Below are 21,790 nucleotides of genomic sequence, written 5' to 3'. Positions count from 1 at the left end.
GATCATATTTGAACTCAGGCCCTGCTGACTTCAGTGCCAGTGTGGTAGTCACTGCATCCCCTAACTGCCCCTACATCAATATTTTAAAAACAAATAATTCACCTTTCGAATGTTGTTTTTTGCAAGTTTTCAACACATACTTCTGAAGTTGCTAAGGCTTAAAATAAAACTTTTAGGACACCTTGTATTTTGTATCTCTTTCTCTCTGTCTCTCTCTCCTATGGATAGTCCTCACAGACTGTAAGCAGAAACTTTCTTGTATCTCCAGCACCTAGCACAATACCTGACCCCTAGCTAGTACTTAATGGGTATCTGTTGTTTCACTGACTGCCTGAATTGATTAAATCCTCCTGGGAACTGTTAGAGCAGTCCTGAGACTGCAAATTTTGAATTTCCACTGGGATAGTTTTAGATGATCAGTGTTGCCTATGGAATGGGTATTCCTGTTTTTCTATAGGGGAGGGGTGGTGGTGCAAGAATTATGCCATGGTGGAAAATGTACTGGATTTTGAATCCAAGGACCTGAGTTTAAGTGCCAGCTGTGTTATTATATGACCTTGAAAAATCACTTCTCTAAGTCTAAGCTCTTCAGCTCTAAAATGAGTCTGTTGGTCTAGGTGGCCTTTAAGGTGACATCCAACTATATATTTATGATCTAATCTAGGCAGTTAAAGGTTTCAGTGCTTCCAGAGGTCATTAAATCCATTCCCTTGCCTCTAGGGACAATTTACTAAACCACTTTGGCTTTTTAATCCCAAAGAGCCAGAACCCATGAATACATCTTTGGCAATGTTTCCAAGAGGTTTATGACTTCTGAAGCCAGAATATTTTTCTTACTGTCCAGTGGCATTTAGGAAACATAGTTCAACCAACGTGACCCTTTTTGGTCAGTCATCCATGATAGTCAATCCCTGATTATCTTTTCATTAGGCCAAATAACTTTGGAGTCATCGAATATTCTGGGAGGTTAATAAGACCATAGACTGAGAACTAGGAAGGACTTTGGAGGTCACTTAGTCCAATTTCTTCATTTTATAGCTGAAAAAATTATGGCCGAAAGAGGTTGAGTAGCACGAGTAATAAATGGCACAGCTGGGATTCAAACCTGGATTCTCTGACTCTGATTCCCTCTCAGGTCCCACATACCGTGGAACAAGAAATCTGTTGGTCCCCTTATCCCTAAAGAATTATCTCTTCTTTGGATGGTACCTCTCTCTGTTCTTGTAACTGTGCCTGCCTCTCCTCCAGATCGAGGGACAGAATAGCAGTCATCATGCTGATGACCTCAGAACTGGGGGCCCAAGAAATAAAATGGACTTCAGAGAAATCAACTCCCTTACCATCTTGGATAGGCTGGGCCCGGGAAGCAAGGCCTTTCCCCAGCAGAAAACGGGAGAAGATTGCACTGTCACTGGTCCCAGTCCGACTCCTTCTGTCTGCCTTCACAGCCTCCACCATGGAACGGACCTGATTTCGAAGCCTGGGGGACTTTTCCTGGGGAAACAAACAGAGGTGGGGGTGAGCCAGACAGAGCTCAGAAACCCTCAGCTCCCAGGTTCCTCCTGAGTGAGGGATGCCCAGGGGCCCTACGTGACTTGTCTTTCTGGGGGATAATCCTCACTCTGAGCTCCAGTCTCCTTCATACTCTCCATGTTACTCTTTCCAATCTCTGGGCAAAGGGAGGAGCTGATCCTTGGAAAGGAGGTGAGAAAACAGGGTCTCTGCATGAGCATATGTGAAGGCAGCTGAATGCACTCACCTGGAGGTGGACCAAAAGTGCCCCCTGGGGCCACCTCTATCCTGCCTACAGTCCCACCCTTCCCACAGGCTGATACTCTTTGGGACTCTGTGTGTGTGTCAGGGGCAAAGCTTGGGCACTGTAGTGAGGCCCAGCCCCATAGCCAGTGTGGACCCTTTTCCATTAGCCCCAATGCCCAGAAGCCTGTATTTAATTGGAGCCAAGTTGACCTCCAAGAGAAAGGAGAAACTCCTTTCTAAGGCTGGTTTTAGGGCTACAGCCACTAAATTCCAGGCTCTTAAAGTTAGAAGGGGCCTGAAGATCCATCAAGTGGTGCATTTAGGGTAAGGACATGAACCGAAGTCCTTACCAAGTAGCCATCCAGTCACTGGAGGCCTGGTCTGGGGAGCTGATTACCTCTAGGGCCAGCTCATGCCACTTTTGGAAATCTAGTTCTGGTAAGGAGTTTTTCTTTCTTTTGAAATCTGTCTTTCTAAGACTTTTTCTCCCTCCCCCTCTTTCCTCCTCCCGCCCCCGAATTGTTCCCAGTTCTGCATTTGGGGGTCAAACAGAACAAATCTATTTCATTTTTCCCATGATAGCTCTTCAAATACTTGAAGAGAATGATGTTTCTCCCCTCAGTTCCTGCCAAGTCTTTCTTTCTGAAGGAAATATTTCTTATTCCTTCATTTGATCTTTAGATACAGTGGAAGTTCAAGTTCCCTCACCACGCTGGTCACTCTTCTCTGGGATTCTCCCAGGCCCACATGTATTCAGCTCAGCCTAACAGCAAAGAGAGGGCCAGGCCCAAGGTTGTGGACAAAGAGGCCTCTGGACATTATTTTAACATTTCCTCTTGTCTGTTCCTTTTTGTAAGCTCATTTACCATGGTCTAAAGGCCTTGTGGTAGGTGTTACAAAAACACAACATCAAGGGTCAACTAGAGCCAGAGAAACTGCCCTCAGACACTCCCCGAGGGCTGAAACCACCTACTCTGTAAGGGCTGAAGTCTTCCCTCTTGGTCCGAAGGTAGTTGGAAAGATTCCCATATTTACAGAATTCCACAATCACCATGAGAGGGCCTGAAAGAAAGAGAAGGAGGTGAGGAAGAGGGATCATTGTGGGAGACCTAGAGAAGGAGAAGAAACTATAAGTGACCAGGGACATGCACACACGATAAGTCACAGTTACTACACCATCATAATAATTCATAATAATCATGGAATCCTACTCCCTTCCTAAACCTGAGATTTCCTGAAGGGCAGCTCTGTGACACGGAGTTTTGTTGGAGGGGACGACTCCTGGTTGGCTGAGACACTTTTGTGTATGTGTAGAGAGGCTTTGGAGAAAAAATGAGAGAAGGGGAGAATGAAACTGGAAGACACTGTCAGAGAGAAGTCCTGAACTTTTGAATGGCCTGGGGAGTTCCCAGAGCTACAGACATAGAGGGGAGCCTGCCCTCCAACCTTTCGAATCTCAGCTGCTACAACCCTAGAGACTGCTCAGAGTCCATTTCCCTGGAGAGATTGTTGTCACCTTGGTTGAACTGAGATTTTTATCTGGTTTCTCAACTGAAGAGTTCATTATTCTTTTGTCTATTCTGTCTACCTTAACATGTGTAACCTTCTCAATTTCTGTTTCGTACTTTGATAAAGGGGTTTAATAACTATTTGTGATTGTTATTTTTGTTCCAAGCATTTGGTGGCGGAAGCCAGACTGGCGAATGAGCTAATGATCACTCTCCTGGTCTACAGCAGATCTACTTCCTATCCAAAATAACCAGGGAAAGTGGTGCTATTCTGAATCCCTGGAGTCTGACTCCTAGGCTGCCAGTATTTGAGGTGTGGTGGATAGTTCTAATACCTCTTTCGGAGACAGGCCATTGAAGGAGAGAGCTCCCAGTCCTGGTTCTTCTCTTGCTACTCACAAAGGCAGAAATCACAGTCTCCCTTGCAGATATGGGAGGCCAGATCCCGGATGAGATAGCTGTCTATGTCACACGTGAGCCAGCCATGTGTATATTAGACAGCAATAATAACTAGTATTTATATAGCACTTTAAGATCTGCAAAGAGCTTTCAAATAATCTCATTTCATCCTTACAACAACCCTGGCAGGTAGGTGCTATTATCATGCCCTTTGCGTTGATGAGGAAACTGAGGCAGACAGCAATTAAGTGAATTGTCCAGAGTCATACAGGCAGCATCTGAGGCTGGATTTGAACCCTGGTCTTCCTGACTCTAGGTCCAGTGCTGTATCTACCACCTCACCTGCCTGGTAAGTCCATGCATCACTCGGTCTATATTACTTATGGATTAGGAAATTAAGTCCAGGGTCTGGCTACACTGATAACAGTTCACAATTATATAGCATTTTAAGGTTTGCAAATTGCTCTACACACATTTTTAATCCTATTAGGTCAATGCTATTATCAGCTCCACTTTACAGATAAGGGAACTCTGAGAGATCATAATTTGCCAAGAATTTCACACCTAGTAAGTATCAGAGGCAGAATATGAATCCAGATTTTTCTGACTCTTGATCCAGCATTTCTATCCTTTAAACCACACTTACTATTGGGTCAGTACCACAGGTGGGGAACCTGTGGCCTGGAGGGCACATGTGGCCTTCTGGGTCCTTGGGTGCGGCCTTTTGTTTGAGTCCAACTTTTACAGAATAAATCCTTTTAGTAAGGGGATTTGTTCTGTGAAGTTTGGATTCGGTCAAGGGCTGCACTTGAGGACCTAGAAGGCCACTCATGGAGTCTCTAGCTCATCTGTGACTACTGAGATTAAAAACTAGCATGTGCCACTCAAATTTTCTAAAAGCTAAAGGGTGGTAATAATAATAATAAGCTAACATTTAGAGAGTGCTTTAAGGTTGGCAAACTACTTACATTTATCATCTCATTTGATTCTTAGAGCTACCCTGGAAGAGAGGTGCTATAGCTACTTCCATTTTACAAACGGGGAGACTGAGGCTGAGGTTAAGTGACTTGCCTAAAGTCAAACAGCACATCTTGTTGACTCCAAGTCTAGCATCCTATCCACTATGCTGGATCTGATGGGTTGGCTGGAAGTCCCCACTGCCACAGGTGTGCTCCTGGGCTACAGCTACCTGACATTTTACTGATGAAACAGAACTTGAGGTCATCTGGGGCAATGCAGATGGTGGAGGAGACACTGCACGTCCTCCTGCGTCAGGAATGTATTCCCTGAGATGTGGAACATAAAACTGCTCACGAGTTACTAGGATAATAAAGAAAAAATTATTCTGCTCAGCCAGAGAATGAGGAGGTTTGGCTGTGGGAGAAGAGATGAGTCCTAAAGATGAGAGCTATTTTTATTTTTTGTTTTCCTCTAGACCCTTGTTTTGCTTAATGGTTGTTTCCATAGGTGATTGAAACTAAAAGCCTATTCTAGATACTTTTCAATCTTCAGCTTCTCCCAGTCTCCTGCTTCCTTCCCTGTTGCCTACAAGCACAGTTAGGTGCCCTATCTTAAGAAACTCTCACAAGACCCAGCTATTTCCTCACGTTGTGCTCCTAGCTCTTCCATTTCATAGCCGAAATCCTAGAAAGAGCAGTCCACGTTTGTTGCCTCCACTTTATTTTATTTATTCCGTATGCATTTTTATAAGGATTCATCTTCTCCAATGGAATAATGGTAATCATTAACGTTTATATAGCTCTTTAAGGTTTGCAAAATGCGTAGTGTACATTATCTGATTTAATAATAGTCCCATGAGGGTAGGGACTTTTCCTTCGTGTCTTTGTATCCCCAGTGCCTAGCATGTGACAGATGCTTAGTAAAAGCTTGTTGATGGATTGTTTAATTGGTCACTGAAGGTAACTTTGTCCTTTGGCTGCTCTGTTGAGTCACACTTATGTGCCACATCCTAGGTGACAGTAAAGAAGAGCACGGTGTCACAGAGTCAGCCAGAGAAGAGAAGCTAAGGGATCTTTCCCAGCTTGTGCAAATCTCAGACCAGGATTGCAGTTAGACAGTGGGAACTTCCAGCCAAGGGCCTGTAAAATGACTTACTCCTTAAAGAAATGGAACGAAATTTAAATTTTGTCTACAGAATGTTATGACGCCTCTAGTGAAAACAGGCACCACAGGGAGGTGCTAGCTCACCAGGGTGGGAATCCTGTCCCTTCCTCCTTCGAATCCGCCACCCTCATCAATTCTTGCCCCTTTATGTCTGTCCCCCCATTCCTCTCCCTCCATGTCAGGCATTCCCCCTTATGCCATCCCCTCCATGTCTGGTACTTCTCCCTTCCTGAAAGCCTCCCTATCCATGTCAGGTACTCCCTCGCTCCTTCATGAAATCCCCTCCATGTCTGGCACTCTCTCCCTGTTTTCATGTCATTCCCTCCAGGTATAGCATTACCCCCCTCAATGCTGCCTCCTCCTTATCTGGCACTCCCCGCCTCCCCCACCTCGAATGGTTCCCCCTGCTGGCACTAACCATTGGGCTTGGTGCAGGCACCCAGGAGGTTGACCACATTGAGATGGTTTCCAATGTGTATCAGAATCTTCAGCTCTGACATCAGTGCTTTGTGTTCACTGGCAGTAGCTCCCTCTGGAAAGAAATACGGCAAGGAGCTGAAGGCTTCCCAGGCTCAGTCAAGCCTGAGTTACTTTTTCTTCACTTCTCTGCCCAGGGGTCTGGCTTGGCCATTCTCACCCTCCCAGAGTAGCCACAGTTGAGCTCCAGGACCCACTGAGAAGGGAAGGGGTGTGTGTGTGTGTGTGTGTCTGTGTGTGTGTGTATGTGCATGTGTGTGTGTCTGTGTGTGTGACTTTGCAAGGCCTTCTCCATGACCCAGCCATGGCACTGGTAGCCCTAGCCCCCGTCTCACTGGAAATACCATCTCCTACACCACTCATTTCTCGTCAGAGAGGCTGCTTCTCTTCCTTTTGGTCAGATCGGGGCAGCAGAGCTGGCTTAAGGTCTAAGACAGGGGCACATCTGTCCCACAAGCTGAGGAGCAAAGGGATGCTGGGCCAGGACAGCAGCAGAGATTAGCCACTTTCTTGTTCTTCCATCCTAACTGTGTGCAAGATGCTTCCTGTATGTCTGCCCTGACTCCCTCCCTCCCTCAGCTGTGTGAGAATGAGCATCATGCATGCTCAAGTTCCTTTGCGTTCTGGGATCTGACCTAGTGCTGTGCTTTACAGATTCTGTCACCATCCTCCTTCCCACACAGGGTCACTACCTGACAGCTCTGGTTCAGTGGAAACAACATAAACTCTGGAGTCAGAGGAGGTAGGTTTAAATCCTAGGATTTAAACTGGGATCTTGGGCAAATCACTTAAATCTCTTTGGGCCTCATGCCCCTCATCTGTAAAATGAAGGGGTTATATGAGATGGCTGCCACAGTCCCTTCTAGCTCGAGACCTCTAAACCCTAAGTCTGTACAGGCCCCTGTGACCTTTGCCTTGGGGGCTGCTTAGGCGGATTTTTGGTGAAACACAAGAAAAGGCTTGTTTCTCAGAGAATTCCAGCCTCCCTTCCTTTGTAAAACATCATGGTGGGAAAAGGCCAGGGAAAGGACCCCTTTTCTTTCCCATCATAGTTAGGATCTCACATTTAAACAGTTTTTAAAGATTTTTAAAAATTAAAAAAATTTACTGTTAAGTTTGCAAAACATTGTTTTATTTGATCCTTGAAGAAGGTATATTATTGTTCCCATTTTAAAGATGAGGAAACTGAGACTGAGAGTTTGTGACTTCTCCAGGTCAGTGTCTGAGGCAGCGTTTGAATACAGGTATCCGTGATTTCAAGTCTCATACTATCCACTAGACCACAGTCTACCCTCCCCTCTTGTCCCCTGTAGGGGCCCCAGGGGCCAGCCTACCTTTCAGCATTTTGACTGCCACTGTATCACAGCTGTTACCCTTGTTGATCCCAAAGGCAGAGGCTTCAACCACCTTCCCAAAGGCCCCGTGGCCCAGGACTCTCCCTGTTGGACAGAAGGAGAGAGGGGAAGGGAAGGGAAAGGGAGAAGGAGGGAACAGGTCATGGGGGTTGTATGTGATGGGAGAAGTAGAGAGTGTGCAACAAACTTGGATTATGGGGCATAGAGGGATGGCAGTGAGGGGACAGAATAGGGCAGGCATGGGAGCCCAGGGCCAGAAGACTGGGTGGTGCTGAGTCAGCTGTGGCGTGCCTGCCACAACCTGGAGAGGAAGGCAGAGCCAAAAACTCAGACAAATTGCAGCCAAACAGGAAGGGGCTGGGGGTGAAAGAGAAGGACCAAAGCAGAAGAGGGGACAGGGGAAGAGGAAGGAGCCAGCATCCTCTCCCTCCAGGTGCTCACAGCCCTTCCCTAACCAAAGGCAGGAACGAGGCAGGAAATAGCTCACTGGATTCTACAGATCCTCTGTCCCGCACTCCTGGGGGGCATGGGAAAGGGGAGCTCTGTGCCTGGGGGACCAGGGGTCACACGCCTGGACGGGCGTGGTCAGGATGAGTGGACAGATAGGTCTGTATTTCCGGGATGAGCTTTAGGAATGGAAGGAATTTCACATGTCCCCAGGCAGGTGTGGAGGATGAGGACTCCGAAGTCTTTCCCCATCCGCTCCCCACAAGCCCCTTTCTAACCACTGGACTGATCTTTCCTTTCCTCCTCCACACGTCTCCCACCAAAAGCCTCCAAGCCAGCACTATTTCACAACCCACATGTTTCCCAATGACTTTGTCACCCATTCCTGAGTCCTGGCTTCCCATTGACTAGCAAGGTTTACAATCCCTTTGTCTCACCCAGATGGAGCCGTTCTCGGGGAAACTCCCATTTGCTGGAATCATAGGGCAAATATTCACACTGGTCCTCCAGGGCCACCTCGCCTGGGTCCATAATGATGGACAGGTATCCCGTCTTGATGTCCGCATGAGCAGGCTTCAGGGAGTATGGGAAGGGGACAGGGGAGGAGTTATTTTTCTTCTCCCTGAAGTTGACCCCTTTTAACATTTTAAACTGGTCCATGAAAACATAGCCTTAGGCAAAATAACATCTCAATGGGCAGTTAAGACCATAAAAACATATTATAATTTGCATTTTAGATGACTAGAACAGTAGAAAGAGCATTGGCTTTCAAATTAGAAGACCTGGGTTCAGATCTCACCTCTGATGCTTACTAACTGGGTGACCTTGGTCAAGTCACTTACCTTCCTTGGGCCTCATTTTCCTTGCCTTTAAAATGAGGGGGTGAGACGAGATGTCCTCTGAGGTCCCTTTTAGCTCTAAATCTATAAGCCTATGAACCCTCCTTCCCTCTACCATTCAACCATATTTACTGAGCCTTCTGTGTTTAGGGCCCAGTGCCAGACTCTTCTGGGGAGACTCCCTGGAAGAAGGAGATGGTGGGGTCCACTACTGTGAAGGCATTCACAGAGTGATGAGAATGGATACTAAAAATTCATATGCGATCATAATTTATACCAAGTTTCAGAGTGCTTTGAGGGTGGAGAGAAAGCAAGGAGCATTTCAGAGAGGGGTCTTAGGAGTGCCATCTAACTTGGGCCTTGGGGACCTCAGAGGCAGAGGGCAATTGGACCAGGCCAGGGGTGGGGTGCAGTTTGGGGTGCAGAGGGCAAAGATATCTGGCTGAGACAACACCTAGTGATTTTTGGCAGAAGAAATATAATGATCAAAGCTTTAGAAGCTGGCAATTTTAGGGAATGGTTAGGTGTCCGGTTTGGCTAAAGCTCAGGTAATGTGAAGGAGGAAGAGATTAGTTCAGAAAGATACATTGGGATCAGAGTATGGAGGGCCTTAAAAACCAGGCAAGGGAGCTTAGAGAAGCAGTGGAGTGGAGTGTATAGAGTAATGAACCCTGGGGTCAAGAACACCATGGTTCAAATCCTGCTACAGACCTTAGTGAGTTAACTATTCTGGACCTCAGTTTTCTCATTTGTAAAATGGGGGTGCTAGGCCTGAGGACCCACCTCTAGCTCTAAATCTATGATCCTATGGTCATGCACTCTTGCAGGCAATAGGGAAACAATGAAAGTAGAAAGGACAGGATGGGATCTAATCTGGGCTTTCAGAAGATTAGCAGAGTTATACCTAAAAATTTTTATGCCTTGGGGAAGTATTGCACTCAGAGTATAGAACAAGTAGCATGAAATGTGCCCTTAGTTGAGGAGTGGCGTGGAGACAGAGACTCTGGAATACCAAGGCAAGGCCACAGACAGGGAGGCAGAGCAAGGCTGAGTAGAAGAGGAACTCATTCCAGCCATTTATATAGTAAGAATCTAGTTGACAAATCAGGAAGCATTTAATAAGTGGCTACTATGTACCATATATTATTCTAAGCATCGGAAAAATATTAACTAGTTTTTGCTAATTGGAGGTTAATATCTGTTGTTTCTACACTGCTGAAAACTGCAAGTCCTGCTAACGTCTGTTCCCTAGACAATCTGAAGACTGGTCATTTTCTGCTTGGCTCCAGAAGGCAGACTTGGGAGAAAAAGGTGGAAGTTATATCGGAGCAAGTTTCACAAGATTTAGGGCAACAGATATAAAAGGAGAGTTTGAATCTGGCCTCAGACACTTACTAGCTGTGTGACCCTGGGTGAGTCATTTAACCCTGTTTGCCTCAGTTTCCTCATCTGTAAAATGAGCTAGAGAAGGAAATGGCAAACCTCTCTAGTATCTTTGCCAAGAAAACCCCCAATGGGGTCACATAGAGTCAGACACAACTGAAACAAGGGAACAATAACAAAGAGAGTATCTCCTCTAGCCATGTCATTTTATAGATAAGAAAACAGACCCAGACTGACTTGCCCAGAATCACACTGTCATCAATGTCGTAGCTGGTGTTAGAAGCCATTTCATCTGAAGGATGACTCTGTCCTATTGCTATGGTCTCTCTGAAGGTTTCTATTTACCTGTTTCTATCGGAGTGACTGCCCATCTCTCTGTTTGTCATCTTTCAGTTTATATGAGAGCTTCCCAACTTCTTTTCTTTTAGAAAAAAATATGTGTGTGCGTGTGTGTGTGTGTGTGTGTGTGTGTGTGAGAGAGAGAGAGAGAGATAGAGAGATAGAGAGAGAGAGAGAGAGAGAGAGAGAGAGAGAGAGGAGGAGGAGAATTAATTACTATGTGGAGAATGGAGGCTTGGCAGGGGAAGGAAAGGAGTGAACTTCAAAGAAAAATAGCCTCAGTGGTAATAACAGAGGAGAGGGATGGATGGCCCAGAAGGCCCAGGGGCAGGTAGGAAGGAGTAGATAATAGTCCCTCTGTCTCTGGTAGTAGGATCCTATCTGGGCTAGCCCCATCTAGCTCTAGTATCAAGAGGAAATAATCTGTTAATCAACAAGTATTTGTAGATTTTTCTACTGTGTGCTAGGTGTTGTATTAGGGGCTGGAGATACAAAAATAAAGATGAAATTGTTCCACATGTCAGGGAGCTTCGATTCTGCTCTCAGGCTAACAGGGACAATGAGGCCTGCATGATCAGGGGTAGAGGACACTTGACATCTTCTCTGGCTCTGCCCACTTGCCACACTGCCCTGGGCTTCCTCCCAAGCTGAGCCAAGCAGCCTCTGAGCAGAGGTAGGAGTGACCGGCCCAAGGCAGGACTGGGGGCCCTGGTCTGCCTTAGACTCACCCGCTTCATGTTGCAGAAGATGAGGATGAGGAGGATCCAAAAGAACACAGCAATAACTCCGGTGCCAATGAGGATGACGATCTCCATGCTGCCTTTGTCCTCGGACCCTAGGAAGGGAGAAAGGGAGAGAAAAGTCAGGGCCAGTCCCCTCTCCTGGGTAGGACTCTGGGTTACCCTCAACCTCCAGGTGGGGTGGATGCACCTCTTCTCCCAGCTAAGGGCCTTCATTCTCCTGTGCCCCCTGCACCTCAGCAATCAGGATGTCTCTGAAAAGCCCCATGTGCCCAGTCTTTTCCCCAGCCCAGTAATAATAACAAGCACTTATCTAGTGCTCTGGTAATTATAAAACATGTTACATACTTTATCTCATTTAATCCTGTGAGTGGCAGATATCACAATTACTCCTAATTTACAGATGAGGAAACAGCCTGAGGCAAAGTAAGTGATTTGTCCCAAGAGTCAGACAACTAGTGAGTGTTTAAGTCAAGATGTGAACTCAGGTCTTCCTAATTCCAAATCCAGCACACTACCCACTAAGCAATCACCCTGCCTAAACATGAGAATGAAAAATAAGACTGGAAAATCCTGTCTCGTTGGAAAACCTGACCCTGGGCAAAGGCCTTGGATCTATGCTGGGCCTACAAAGACTCCCAACCAGAGTCAGAAAGCATTTGAGGCTCAAAGCAAAACTTATGTACTGTCTATTCTCCCACCCCTGACCCTCGGTTTGAAAACTGTTCCTCCCAAGTACTACTGCCCATAGGAGGCTTTAAGCTATCAATGTAACAGTGTGACATTATGATATAAAGACTTGTGCTATGGAGAAGGGTTCTTCTAACTAAGAAATACATGCATTAATATTTTTGGGGGTGTCATTCATTGTGCCTCCTATGGGTTAAACAGCTGCCCATCCTCACTTGCAGCTCTACTACCTTCCACAGACACACTAGCAGAAGAATTGACACAGCCCTTGGCATTGCAGACGCTGCACAAGTACCGGCCTGCATCTTCCTCTCGCACCCTCTGGATACTTAGTCTTTGGTTGGAGTCAGCCAAGTCGATCCCTGAGAGAGAGGAAGGAAGGAAGTAAGGGATGGGAAGGAGAGAGAATAGTTTCTCCCTCCTCCCCCCTACCCAGCAATGCATTCTTTTGCTGTTCTCTTGAAGGCTATCTCTGAGACCTTCAGAACTGATAACAGCTACCTCTAATCTTTAGAACCTCCTTCCACCCTGATAGCTAGACTGTAGCCTAGGTCAAGAAAGGTCTGTCTCGCATTCTCTGTATCACAGGGTCCTGCATATAGTGGTGCTCAATAAATATTTGTTGAATTGAATTTAACTGAATTGGTTGTAGGTTTTCAGATATGTACATCCTGTTGCCTCACAGAGATTATGAGCTCCAAAGGCAGGGGCCATGGCTTATACTGGAGTCACTTATCAGTCAACCTTGACACCAGAAAGGAAGCAAACACGGCGTCTGAGTAGCCAAAGTAGTTGTTGCAAAATCAAATATTTTCCTCATAGAAGAGATCTTCATCAGAGCCTAGTTTTACTCTTGGTTAACACACAATTCTATCATAATTCGTCATCTGGTTTCTCAGTCCACAGAATATTAAGATAAGAAAATTATATGGAAGGATGGCAGAGCGCAGTTAGAGGCAGGTACAGTGACAACAGTGAGAAGTGATAGCTACAGTGAAGAAAAAAAGAAAAAACTATTTTAAAAATCTTATAAAAGCAGACATGAAAACTGCTCAAGACCAGTGGGTGGGAACCCAGAGAAACTCGTTGTATCTTAGCCAAACACAGTCTCTAAGGTTTATAGTGATGATTTAGAAAGATTTCACCTATAGTGGTTAAAATTAAAGTTGTAGTGCTGAAAAGGGATATACATTAATATCTGCTCATATAAAACAGGCTGTCCCTGACAGTGCTGGATAAAGTATACCTCCTTTTGCTTCTCTGTATCTACCCTAGAACCCTGCAATATTCAGAGCAGATCTGAATTTGATGGAACTGTAGCAATACTGTTACCTCTCCCTTTGTGCCCACCCAGGACACATAGACCTTGTCCTTGGTCTCTGCCCTGGCCACTCATCACATGGAATTCAATGTTCTCCAGCCAAAAGAAACCATACATTTGGCTTAGCTGAGTGTAAGGGACAGAGACCCCCTTTGCAGTATTCCTTTTTTCAACCCAGGTGACAATAATTTCTCCCTAAATTCAACCCTATCCATGGACAGCTTTTGGCAGAAGTTGTCCCCAGCCTTCCCTGGGGATGAAGGAGGTACTTTTGGGCTTGAAGGATGCTCTTTGCTGATATTTCTCCCTGGGTTTACCCTCTAATGAAAAAAAAAAAACACCAAACATCCAATCTAACTAAAGAGGGGAACAATGAACCTCTTCCTGGAGGGAGAATACAAGGTGAAGGAGTACAAGGAGGGGTTTTGAGGTCAGGCCTGTCTCTGAGACAAGGCTGTGGCTGCAATGAGCCGGTGCATCTAATGATAGGGCCTGAGCCAGCTTCTCCACAGACAGGGAATCTTTTGTAACACAGCTGGATTCCCTGTTCTTGGATTTGCTTCCTTTCCCTCAGTTTCTTAAGAAAGTTTCCTTTGAAAGAGTCCAAACTTGTCCTAACTAAACCAAAGGGAAAAGGGATTGGATTGTCCACTGTACACATCTGAGCTCAGTGGGCAGTGGACTTGGAGGCCTTTAGGGAAGAGGCCATGATACAGGAGGCAACCTTCACAGAGCTGGAAACAATCAGGAAACAAAGAGACAAACAGAGGGGTAAAAACCTAGAACAGGGTAGGCTGGACTGTGGATCATAGTTCCCTGTCTGGGACTTTTTTTGGATCTTCCCAGGGCCTCCCACTTGCAGGGCCCCTCCGTACCTGATTCCTCCTCCAGTGGCCTCTCGTCTTTGTACCAGACAATGTCAGGCACGTGGGCCCCGGCCACCCGACATCGCATCTCAATAGAGTCACTGATGTTCACCGAAAGGTCAGTCAGGTTCTGTGTGAGCTGAGGTACCTCCAGAGCTGGGGGAAGGGCAATGTGTGGGGTTAGCTGCAGGGGCTATCCCCACAGCTAAGAGCCTGAGAAGGCAGCAGGGAGTGATGGTGAGCTGGGGCAACAGGAGACAAAGAGGATCCTGCCTTTTTCTCCTGGTGCAGTGGTTTGATGCGGGGGTGGGGGGATAGGGGGGTGTGGAGATGTGGATGGGAAAGGAGGAGTGGGCCAAGAGAAAAGACAGCAACAGCAGTGTTTGTGTGTATGCATGTGTGTACATGTCAGGGGTAGCTTTTCTTTCCATTACAATACAAGCTCCCTGAGGACAGGGGCCCATTGTTCAGATGCATCCAATTCTGCATGACCCCATGGACAATGTCCATGGAGTTTTCTTGGCAAAGATACTGAATTGGTTTGCCATTTCCTTCTCCAGTTCATTTTACAGATGAGGAAACTGAGGCCAACAGGGTTAAGCTACTTGCCCAGGGACATACAACGAGTGTCTAAAGCCACCCTTGAACTCAGGTCTTTCTGACTAGGCCCAGCGCTCTGTCCTCTGAGCCACCTAGCTGCCCAACTGTTATTAGCAATTATAAAATACTTCTTGATTTGAACTTCATTAAATGCCTTTTGAATTTGCGGTGGTATCCATGTGTTTGTGTGTGTGAGTATTTTTGTAGGTGTTTTTGGGGGAAGAAGGGAATGTTCCCAGGCCTGTGAAATGAACCCCAACCCCAGAGCTCTAGGAGTCGGTAGCTCTCTCTTTCTAGCCCACCCTCCCGTGGATGAAGCACATAGCCATTACTGCGTCTGTCCTGGGTGCTGTGTCCTTTTTCCCCTTCCTGACCTCTGGCCCCAGCTGCCCTCTGGAGCTCCTCACCCTGCACAGAGATGTATTTCTTGTGGCAGTGCTTCTCCTGGCTCCGACGGTCTTGCACTTCACACACATAATCACCCTCCTCATCGGGGGCAATGTGGGGTAGGGCCAGGCGCAGGGTGGCATGGCGGGAACCTGGTGTGGAGCTCAGCTGACCCTCTAGCCGGGTGGCGTACAGGTGCACATTCTTACAGTCAAGCAGGAGCGGGTTCCCCTGTGCGTCATGCAGCGTGGACAGGTTCAGGCGGTACCACTGAAGATTCTCATAAGTGTAGTTGTCTGCCTTGCAGCTGAGGGTCAGGTCCTGGCCCTCCACGGGCTCCTCTGAAGGCTCGGACTCAATGGTGAAGCCATCAGGGATAGCTGTAGGAAAGAATGTGTGGGCTCCAAGGCCCAGGTGGCTGCCATCCCCACCGCTGCCTTGAGGACTCACCCACCTGGATGACAAAACCCAAGGGACCTTTCTTGGTCCTTATCCTCCTTGACGATTCGATATTATGACCAAGCTTGCTTTCAAGAAGCTGTCTTCTCCCTTGGTCTTTGTGACACTGCTCTCTGATTACTCCCTGGCTTCTGCTGGCTTTTTTTTCTTTTTTACCCCTCCCACAATCTAAATACCGGAATCTCCCAAAGTCCCAGCCATAGCTCTCTTTTGTCTCTGTTTCTGTCTCACTCTGTCTCTCTCTCTTTTTCCCTCTTCTTTGCCTTGGCACTCTCATTCACCCTCACAACTTCAAGTTATCACTTCCTATCTCCATCTCTGAGATGGAGGTCTCACTGATTTAAGCATTCTCATAGAACTAAACAGGGTCTTGGAATTAATTTAGTCCAGTGCTATCCAACTCAAATAGAAACAGATCCCTGCGAGCAGCACATTGACTTAGAAAAGCACAAGTTAACACTACCAATATTGTATTTGCATTTATCTTAAACATTTTCCAGTTACATTTTAATCTTGTTTGGGTCTTACTTGGGAGTTTGGGGGTCCTGTGGACAGGGGTCTTGAGTCTGACACCTCTCATTTAGTCTATACCCCCCCCCCTCCACTTTGCAAAGGAGGAGAATTAATTTGCTCAAAGTCCCATAGATAGGCAGTAACTGAACAGGAACCAGAGCCTGGGCCTGCAGAGTCTTAGTCATGTACTCTCACTATAATTCAACATCATCATCTACCTTCTGGCATTGCTCTTGGATGTCCTGTAGGTATCTCAACTGAACATGTCTTAAATTAGAGCTTACATTTTCCCTCAAACCAATCCCTCTTCCAGACTTCACAGTTTTCATTGAGGACCTTATCAACCTTCCACCAGGTTTCCAACCTTAGAGTCTGCCATGACTCTTCTCTCTCCCTCATCTTCCCCCTCTCACATCCACTCAGTTTTCAGCTAGTTGTTTCTATATCTCCACAACAGCTCATGAATCCATCCCCTTCTCTCTACTCCTACACCCTCTACAGACCCTCATCACCTCTTGCCTAGACTACTGTCCCCTCTCCAAATCCCTCACCACACAGCTGCCAAACAGACATTTTTAAAATGGAAATCTGATCATGCTACTTGCCTACCCAAAAATTAATGGCTCCACTTGACTGATAGCTTCACTGATAAAATACAAAGTCCTCAGCCTGGCTTTCGAAGTCCTTTACAAACCTGCTTCCTCCTACCTTCCTAGTAATCTTATTTAACTTCACATAATTTCCATTTCAGTCATATTGAGCCCTTCCCAACCTTCCATTTCATTCTGTGCACAAGGGTCCCCCACATCTGGAATGCACTCCCACCTTACTCACTAGTTACATAGAAGTAGATGAGCCGCTCATCCTGCCCCACTTTGTTGAAGGTGACACACTTGTACATGACAGAGACATTGGCCTCCTGGATCACCAGCTTGCTCACAGTCTGGAGTGGGAGAGGACATACTGCTGACATTTTTTTTCCAACCAGTGTCCCCTTCCCTAATCATGGCTTGTGCCTAGTTGAATGATGGAGAAATAGCCTGGGGGCATGAAGTAAGTGAGGCACAGAGTGCTAGGAAACATTTCCTAGGAGTCCTGGTCTCTAGCCCTTTTCCTCTTGGTACAACACCCACCTGCTTTATTTCCTTAAAGAAACCAGAAGCAGCTGGTTGGCAAAGGGGACAGTCAAAATCTGTGTTTAAATCCTGCCTCAGACACTTCCTAACTATATGACTCTGGGCAAGTTGCTTTAACCTGTATTGCCTCAGTTTCCTTATCTGTAAAGTGGAGCTAAGAAAGGTGCAGAGACTTTTTTTTGTTTTGCCCTTCTTCTTGTATCCTTACCATTTAGCACAATGCCTGGCATCTGTTGTTACTGTTGTTGAATCTTTTCATTCCTGTCTGACTCTGTGTGACCCCACTGGGGGTTTTCTTGGCAAAGATCCTAAAGTGGTTCACCATTTCCTTCTCCAACTCATTTTACAGATAAGGAAACTGAGGCAAATAGGGTTAAGTGACTTGCCCAGGGTCACACAACTGGTAAATATTTGAACTCAGGAAGATGAGTCTTCCTAATTCTGGGCCTGGTGCTCTATCCACTTTGCCACCTAGCTGTCCCATTTACTACTGGCATGTAGTAAATGCTTAATAAATGCTTGTTGACTGGCTGACTAGGTCCTTGCTTAGGTCTCTTGAAGTGTTAGATTTCCCTGACATGCTTTAGTCTTGATGGGAAATAGGATGGGGGGGTGGTTTAGGGGAAGTAAAGATGAGAAAATACAATGAACGAAAACACAGGGATGGAGGGATGGATGCCATCCAAGGCAATGCGACTAAGTCAAGGTTGCTGCAGTTCTCTGCCTGTCCCATGGCCAGTGGAGTGGGCGCTGTCTCTCTGCAGGTTCCATCTCTTCCCATCCCCCTCCTGGCCCTGAGGCCACTTCCCGATGGGCCTTTGAACAGGAAGCATCTTTGGAGGTGTGTATGAAAACAGGAAGTGACTTTAGGAAATGGGAGTCCTTTGTTGTTCTGGGCCTCCATTCCCTCCTCCCCATGTGTTGCTCTCTGGGCACAAGCCCCATTTGAGGGCACTGAGTAGACAGAGCAGACAGACATGAGGGATAGGAGGGGGGAGCCATCCTCTTCAGATACCATTAAGGGTAGGAACCAGAGTGCTGGCTTTAAGCAGTTGGCACAATCCCAGCATATCTCCCCCTTGGACTTAGCTGCAACTCCTGGGTCCTCCCTCAGATACATGGGTAATTTATGGCTGGAAGTGGTAAATGTTTAATATTCCTCTCTCATTCTAGGAAGATGGACCTGGGATAGAGCAGAAGCTGCAAAGCCTCAGAGCTTAGATTCAAAGGGCCTGGGTTTACTCTGCTGCTTATTCCCTATGACTTTGAACAAGTCACATGAACCTCAGTTTCCCCATGTGCATAAAGAGGGAGTTGGACTAGATGATCCCTAAAGTCTCTTCTAACTTAAAATCACAAAATCTTTTAAGTATAGATCAGGTGATCAGTAAGGCGTGAGTCTGGCCACTGGGCAGGGAGTCAGGGCATCGCTCCCTCCTTAGGGCTCCACCCTTAAGGTCAGAAGTAGATCGCTCTCCAGTGTAGTACATAGCAACATGTACCTGTGCATAAAAGCAGGGGATGACAGGGAAGGAGACAATAATGTCTTTGAATTTCCTCCCAGGAGGAACCAATGCTTACCCTGAGATAGAGGTGTATGTGGTTGGGTATTGAAGCACATAAAAAGCAGAAGGCCTGGAAAGGCAGTGTGGCACGCTACACTCATATACTCTCTCTCTAATATACACACACATATGTGTGTGTATATATATATATATATATGCACATACATGTGTGTGTATACGTATCTGCATATGTATATATATATGTGTGTGTATGTATGTGTGTGTGTGGACACATTCCTGGCTTGGAATCAGGAAGACTTGACTTTGAATTCTGCCTTAGACATTTACTATCTATGGGACCCTGGGCAAGTCACTTAACCCTGAGCCTCAGTTTCTTCATCTGTAAAATAAAGGGGTTGAACTTACTGACTAAGATCCTTTCTAGCTTTATGACTACTAGCCTGCCTCAAAGGACTATTCTGAGGAAACTGCTCAGAAAATAATAAGGCATTATGTAAAAATGAATGATTATTTATTGCTGTCACTTTGCACATGGGGACTGGGAGCCCCAAAGCGTTTGACTTATACAAAGATCCGAGTTAGTGGAAGGAATGACCCTGGAACCTAAGTCTTCGGACTTTCAGGCAGGCAGGTGGTGATGGTGAACTGTTGGACCGAGTGCTTCATTCTGTCTTTACTTCCCCGCCTCAGGACCTCAGGGTTGCCAAGGTACCCAGCTAAGTATTGGTCAGAGCAGCTTAGAGCCAAGGTCTTTCCTTCTGGCCCCCTCTTTTCCTGTCAGCTGACAGTATGGGCAGTGCCTAAGGGGGAGCAAGCTTGCCCGTGCTCTTGGCTCTGTATCACCAGCACTATCCATGGTGCCTGGCACATAGTAGCAGATGTTCAATAAATGCTTGTCGATTGATTCCAGTCTTAGGCATGGTCCTTACCTTGTTTTTGCCTTCCACAGATTCGATCCAGGTGTCCAGGCTCTCGATGGGATTCACAGCATCCTGGGCTGAGACTTCCCTCCAGTCCACACACTGGGGCATTCGATCCCGCTGATGCCGCCCTCCTGCTGGCTGCCTCCTGTGCTTCCACAAGAAAGAGTAGAGGGAAATCATTGTTTGGGGGTGTCCTACCCTCCCTCAGGAGAGGAGAAAAGTGCCATGTGGCTCCCTTCTCCCCTCCTTGAAGGTCAGAGCCCAGGACACGGCTGGTGGTCTTGACATGGGTGGTAAGAGGGGCAGAGAGAGGGAGAGGAGACTGATTTCCCTTTATTCTTCAGTAAGTCCCACATTTGGGTAGTCAGTCTTAAGTGCGTTCAGATTCATTCTCCCGTAGCACAGATGCTCAAATTCCCTGCTCAGCAGCCTATGAGAGTTGCTCATTACCTAACAAAATAAGTTTAAATTCCTAATCTTGGTACATAAAATCCTTTACAGTCTGGCCCCAATAAATCTAACCAACACACACTAGTCTTAGCTGGGCTCTTGTCTTTGACTCTTTTCCACACTAACCCCAATGTCTCTTCTCTGATACCAGGCTTTCCACACCAGGCTCCTTGACACCCCCTCCCCATACATACCAGGCTCATTGCCCCCTCTATATCTTTGCTCATGTGGTTCCTTAGACTGAAACATCATGTCTTCACCTATCTGAACTTTATTATCCCTTCAAGGCTCAATCTGGTCCTGTTCCTTCTGTTTCCTTCAGACTATAAGTCTCCTGAGGCCAATCCTTTTTCTCTGTCCCTGCACTCTTTCCCCCATTTCCATCCCTTTCTCTCCAAGACTGTGAACTCCTCCAAAGCAGGGGATGCCACTACTCCTCTCATTTTAGCATGTTCAGCTCTGGGTACTATTTCTAATGAGGATAATTGAACTGAATTGAATGCAGGTGAGGGAATGATGGAGATCAGAGCTAGCTATGGAACTACAAACAGCTGTTTGGTTGTGACGGTAACGTGCTGCCAGGCACACGAACGGGACTGAGCCATCCTCCAGCTTTTCCTCTCTGAAGGAGCTTTTGAATGGAGGGGTCTTTTTGAAACCCTTGTGGATGGGAGCTGGAGCTCTTGGGAGGGAATCGCTGAGTAAAGGTGTTCCAATGCTGGGCCATGGAAGCCTCATTAGAGACTTAGTCTTGTGCAGTTTGGGCCCTGCTTCTACTTATCTTCCCTCATCCTTTTCCAAATATTTAAGGCAGATGTCAGAGGAAAGAAGGATAGAGAGAATTTGGCATCACAGGACTGGGACTCCAATTCTGGCTCTTTCATTTATTATATTAGTAACCTTGAGCAAAATCAACTAACTTCTTTGGGCTTCAATTTCTTTACCTGTAAAATGAGATGGTTGGGACTAGATTATCTCAGAAATGCTCCCTAATGCTAAATCTTTTATCCTATGACTCAAATGAGGATTTCTTGGGAAGTGGCAAGGCAGGGTCTGTCCCCTTGGACAGAAGCTCAGACACTAGGATGGGGCCAGAGAATCAGGGGCTTGCCCATGAGCCGAGGAGAAGGTGATCAGACACAGTGGGGAGCAGGAGAGAGGCCCTGACGGGGAGAGACTCGGTCAGAAGATCCACACAAACAACAGGAAGGAAATCAGTCAGGAGCATCCCAGAGCCAGGACTCACTGGCCTTGGACACAACGCTGCTACTCATCACCCCTTCAGTTTCCTACTGCCAAGACTGGCAGGGGCAGCCAGCTTCCCCTCTTCAGCTGCCCTCAACAACCATGGAGGACCAGGACCTTTCTCATCTCTCACTTGGACTAATGCAGCGCCCTCTCCCCACTGTCTACATTATTCTTCTCTTTTCTCTCCACTTTCTGTCTCTCACTTGTCTGTCTCTGTGTCTTTGTCTTTCTTCCTTCTGTCTCTCTTTCCTCTGTCTCTCTCTCCTCTGTGTCTCTCTCCTCTGTGTCTCTCTCTCCTCTCT

The 21,790-nt window shown here is 46.6% G+C and overlaps 1 protein-coding gene across 3 annotated transcripts in view; it reads right to left on the bottom strand.

Moving 5' to 3' along the window:
- Positions 1-21,790, bottom strand: part of FLT4 (fms related receptor tyrosine kinase 4) — a 103,844-nt gene that overhangs the window by 14,866 nt on the left and 67,188 nt on the right. For all 3 annotated transcript variants that reach the window (XM_072631233.1, XM_072631231.1, XM_072631232.1), the window contains exons 11-21: positions 19,797-19,935; positions 17,040-17,148; positions 15,254-15,613; positions 14,256-14,402; positions 12,290-12,421; positions 11,358-11,464; positions 8,506-8,641; positions 7,601-7,705; positions 6,208-6,321; positions 2,732-2,820; positions 1,341-1,494 (exon numbers count right to left, since the gene is read on the bottom strand). In XM_072631233.1, coding sequence (XP_072487334.1) covers positions 1,341-1,494; positions 2,732-2,820; positions 6,208-6,321; positions 7,601-7,705; positions 8,506-8,641; positions 11,358-11,464; positions 12,290-12,421; positions 14,256-14,402; positions 15,254-15,613; positions 17,040-17,148; positions 19,797-19,935 — 1,592 coding nt within the window. The remainder of the gene's footprint in view (positions 1-1,340; positions 1,495-2,731; positions 2,821-6,207; positions 6,322-7,600; positions 7,706-8,505; positions 8,642-11,357; positions 11,465-12,289; positions 12,422-14,255; positions 14,403-15,253; positions 15,614-17,039; positions 17,149-19,796; positions 19,936-21,790) is intronic.

Source organism: Notamacropus eugenii, chromosome 1, assembly GCF_028372415.1.
Source record: "Notamacropus eugenii isolate mMacEug1 chromosome 1, mMacEug1.pri_v2, whole genome shotgun sequence".
NCBI lineage: Eukaryota > Metazoa > Chordata > Mammalia > Diprotodontia > Macropodidae > Notamacropus > Notamacropus eugenii.
This window is presented reverse-complemented; position numbering and strand designations above follow the sequence as displayed.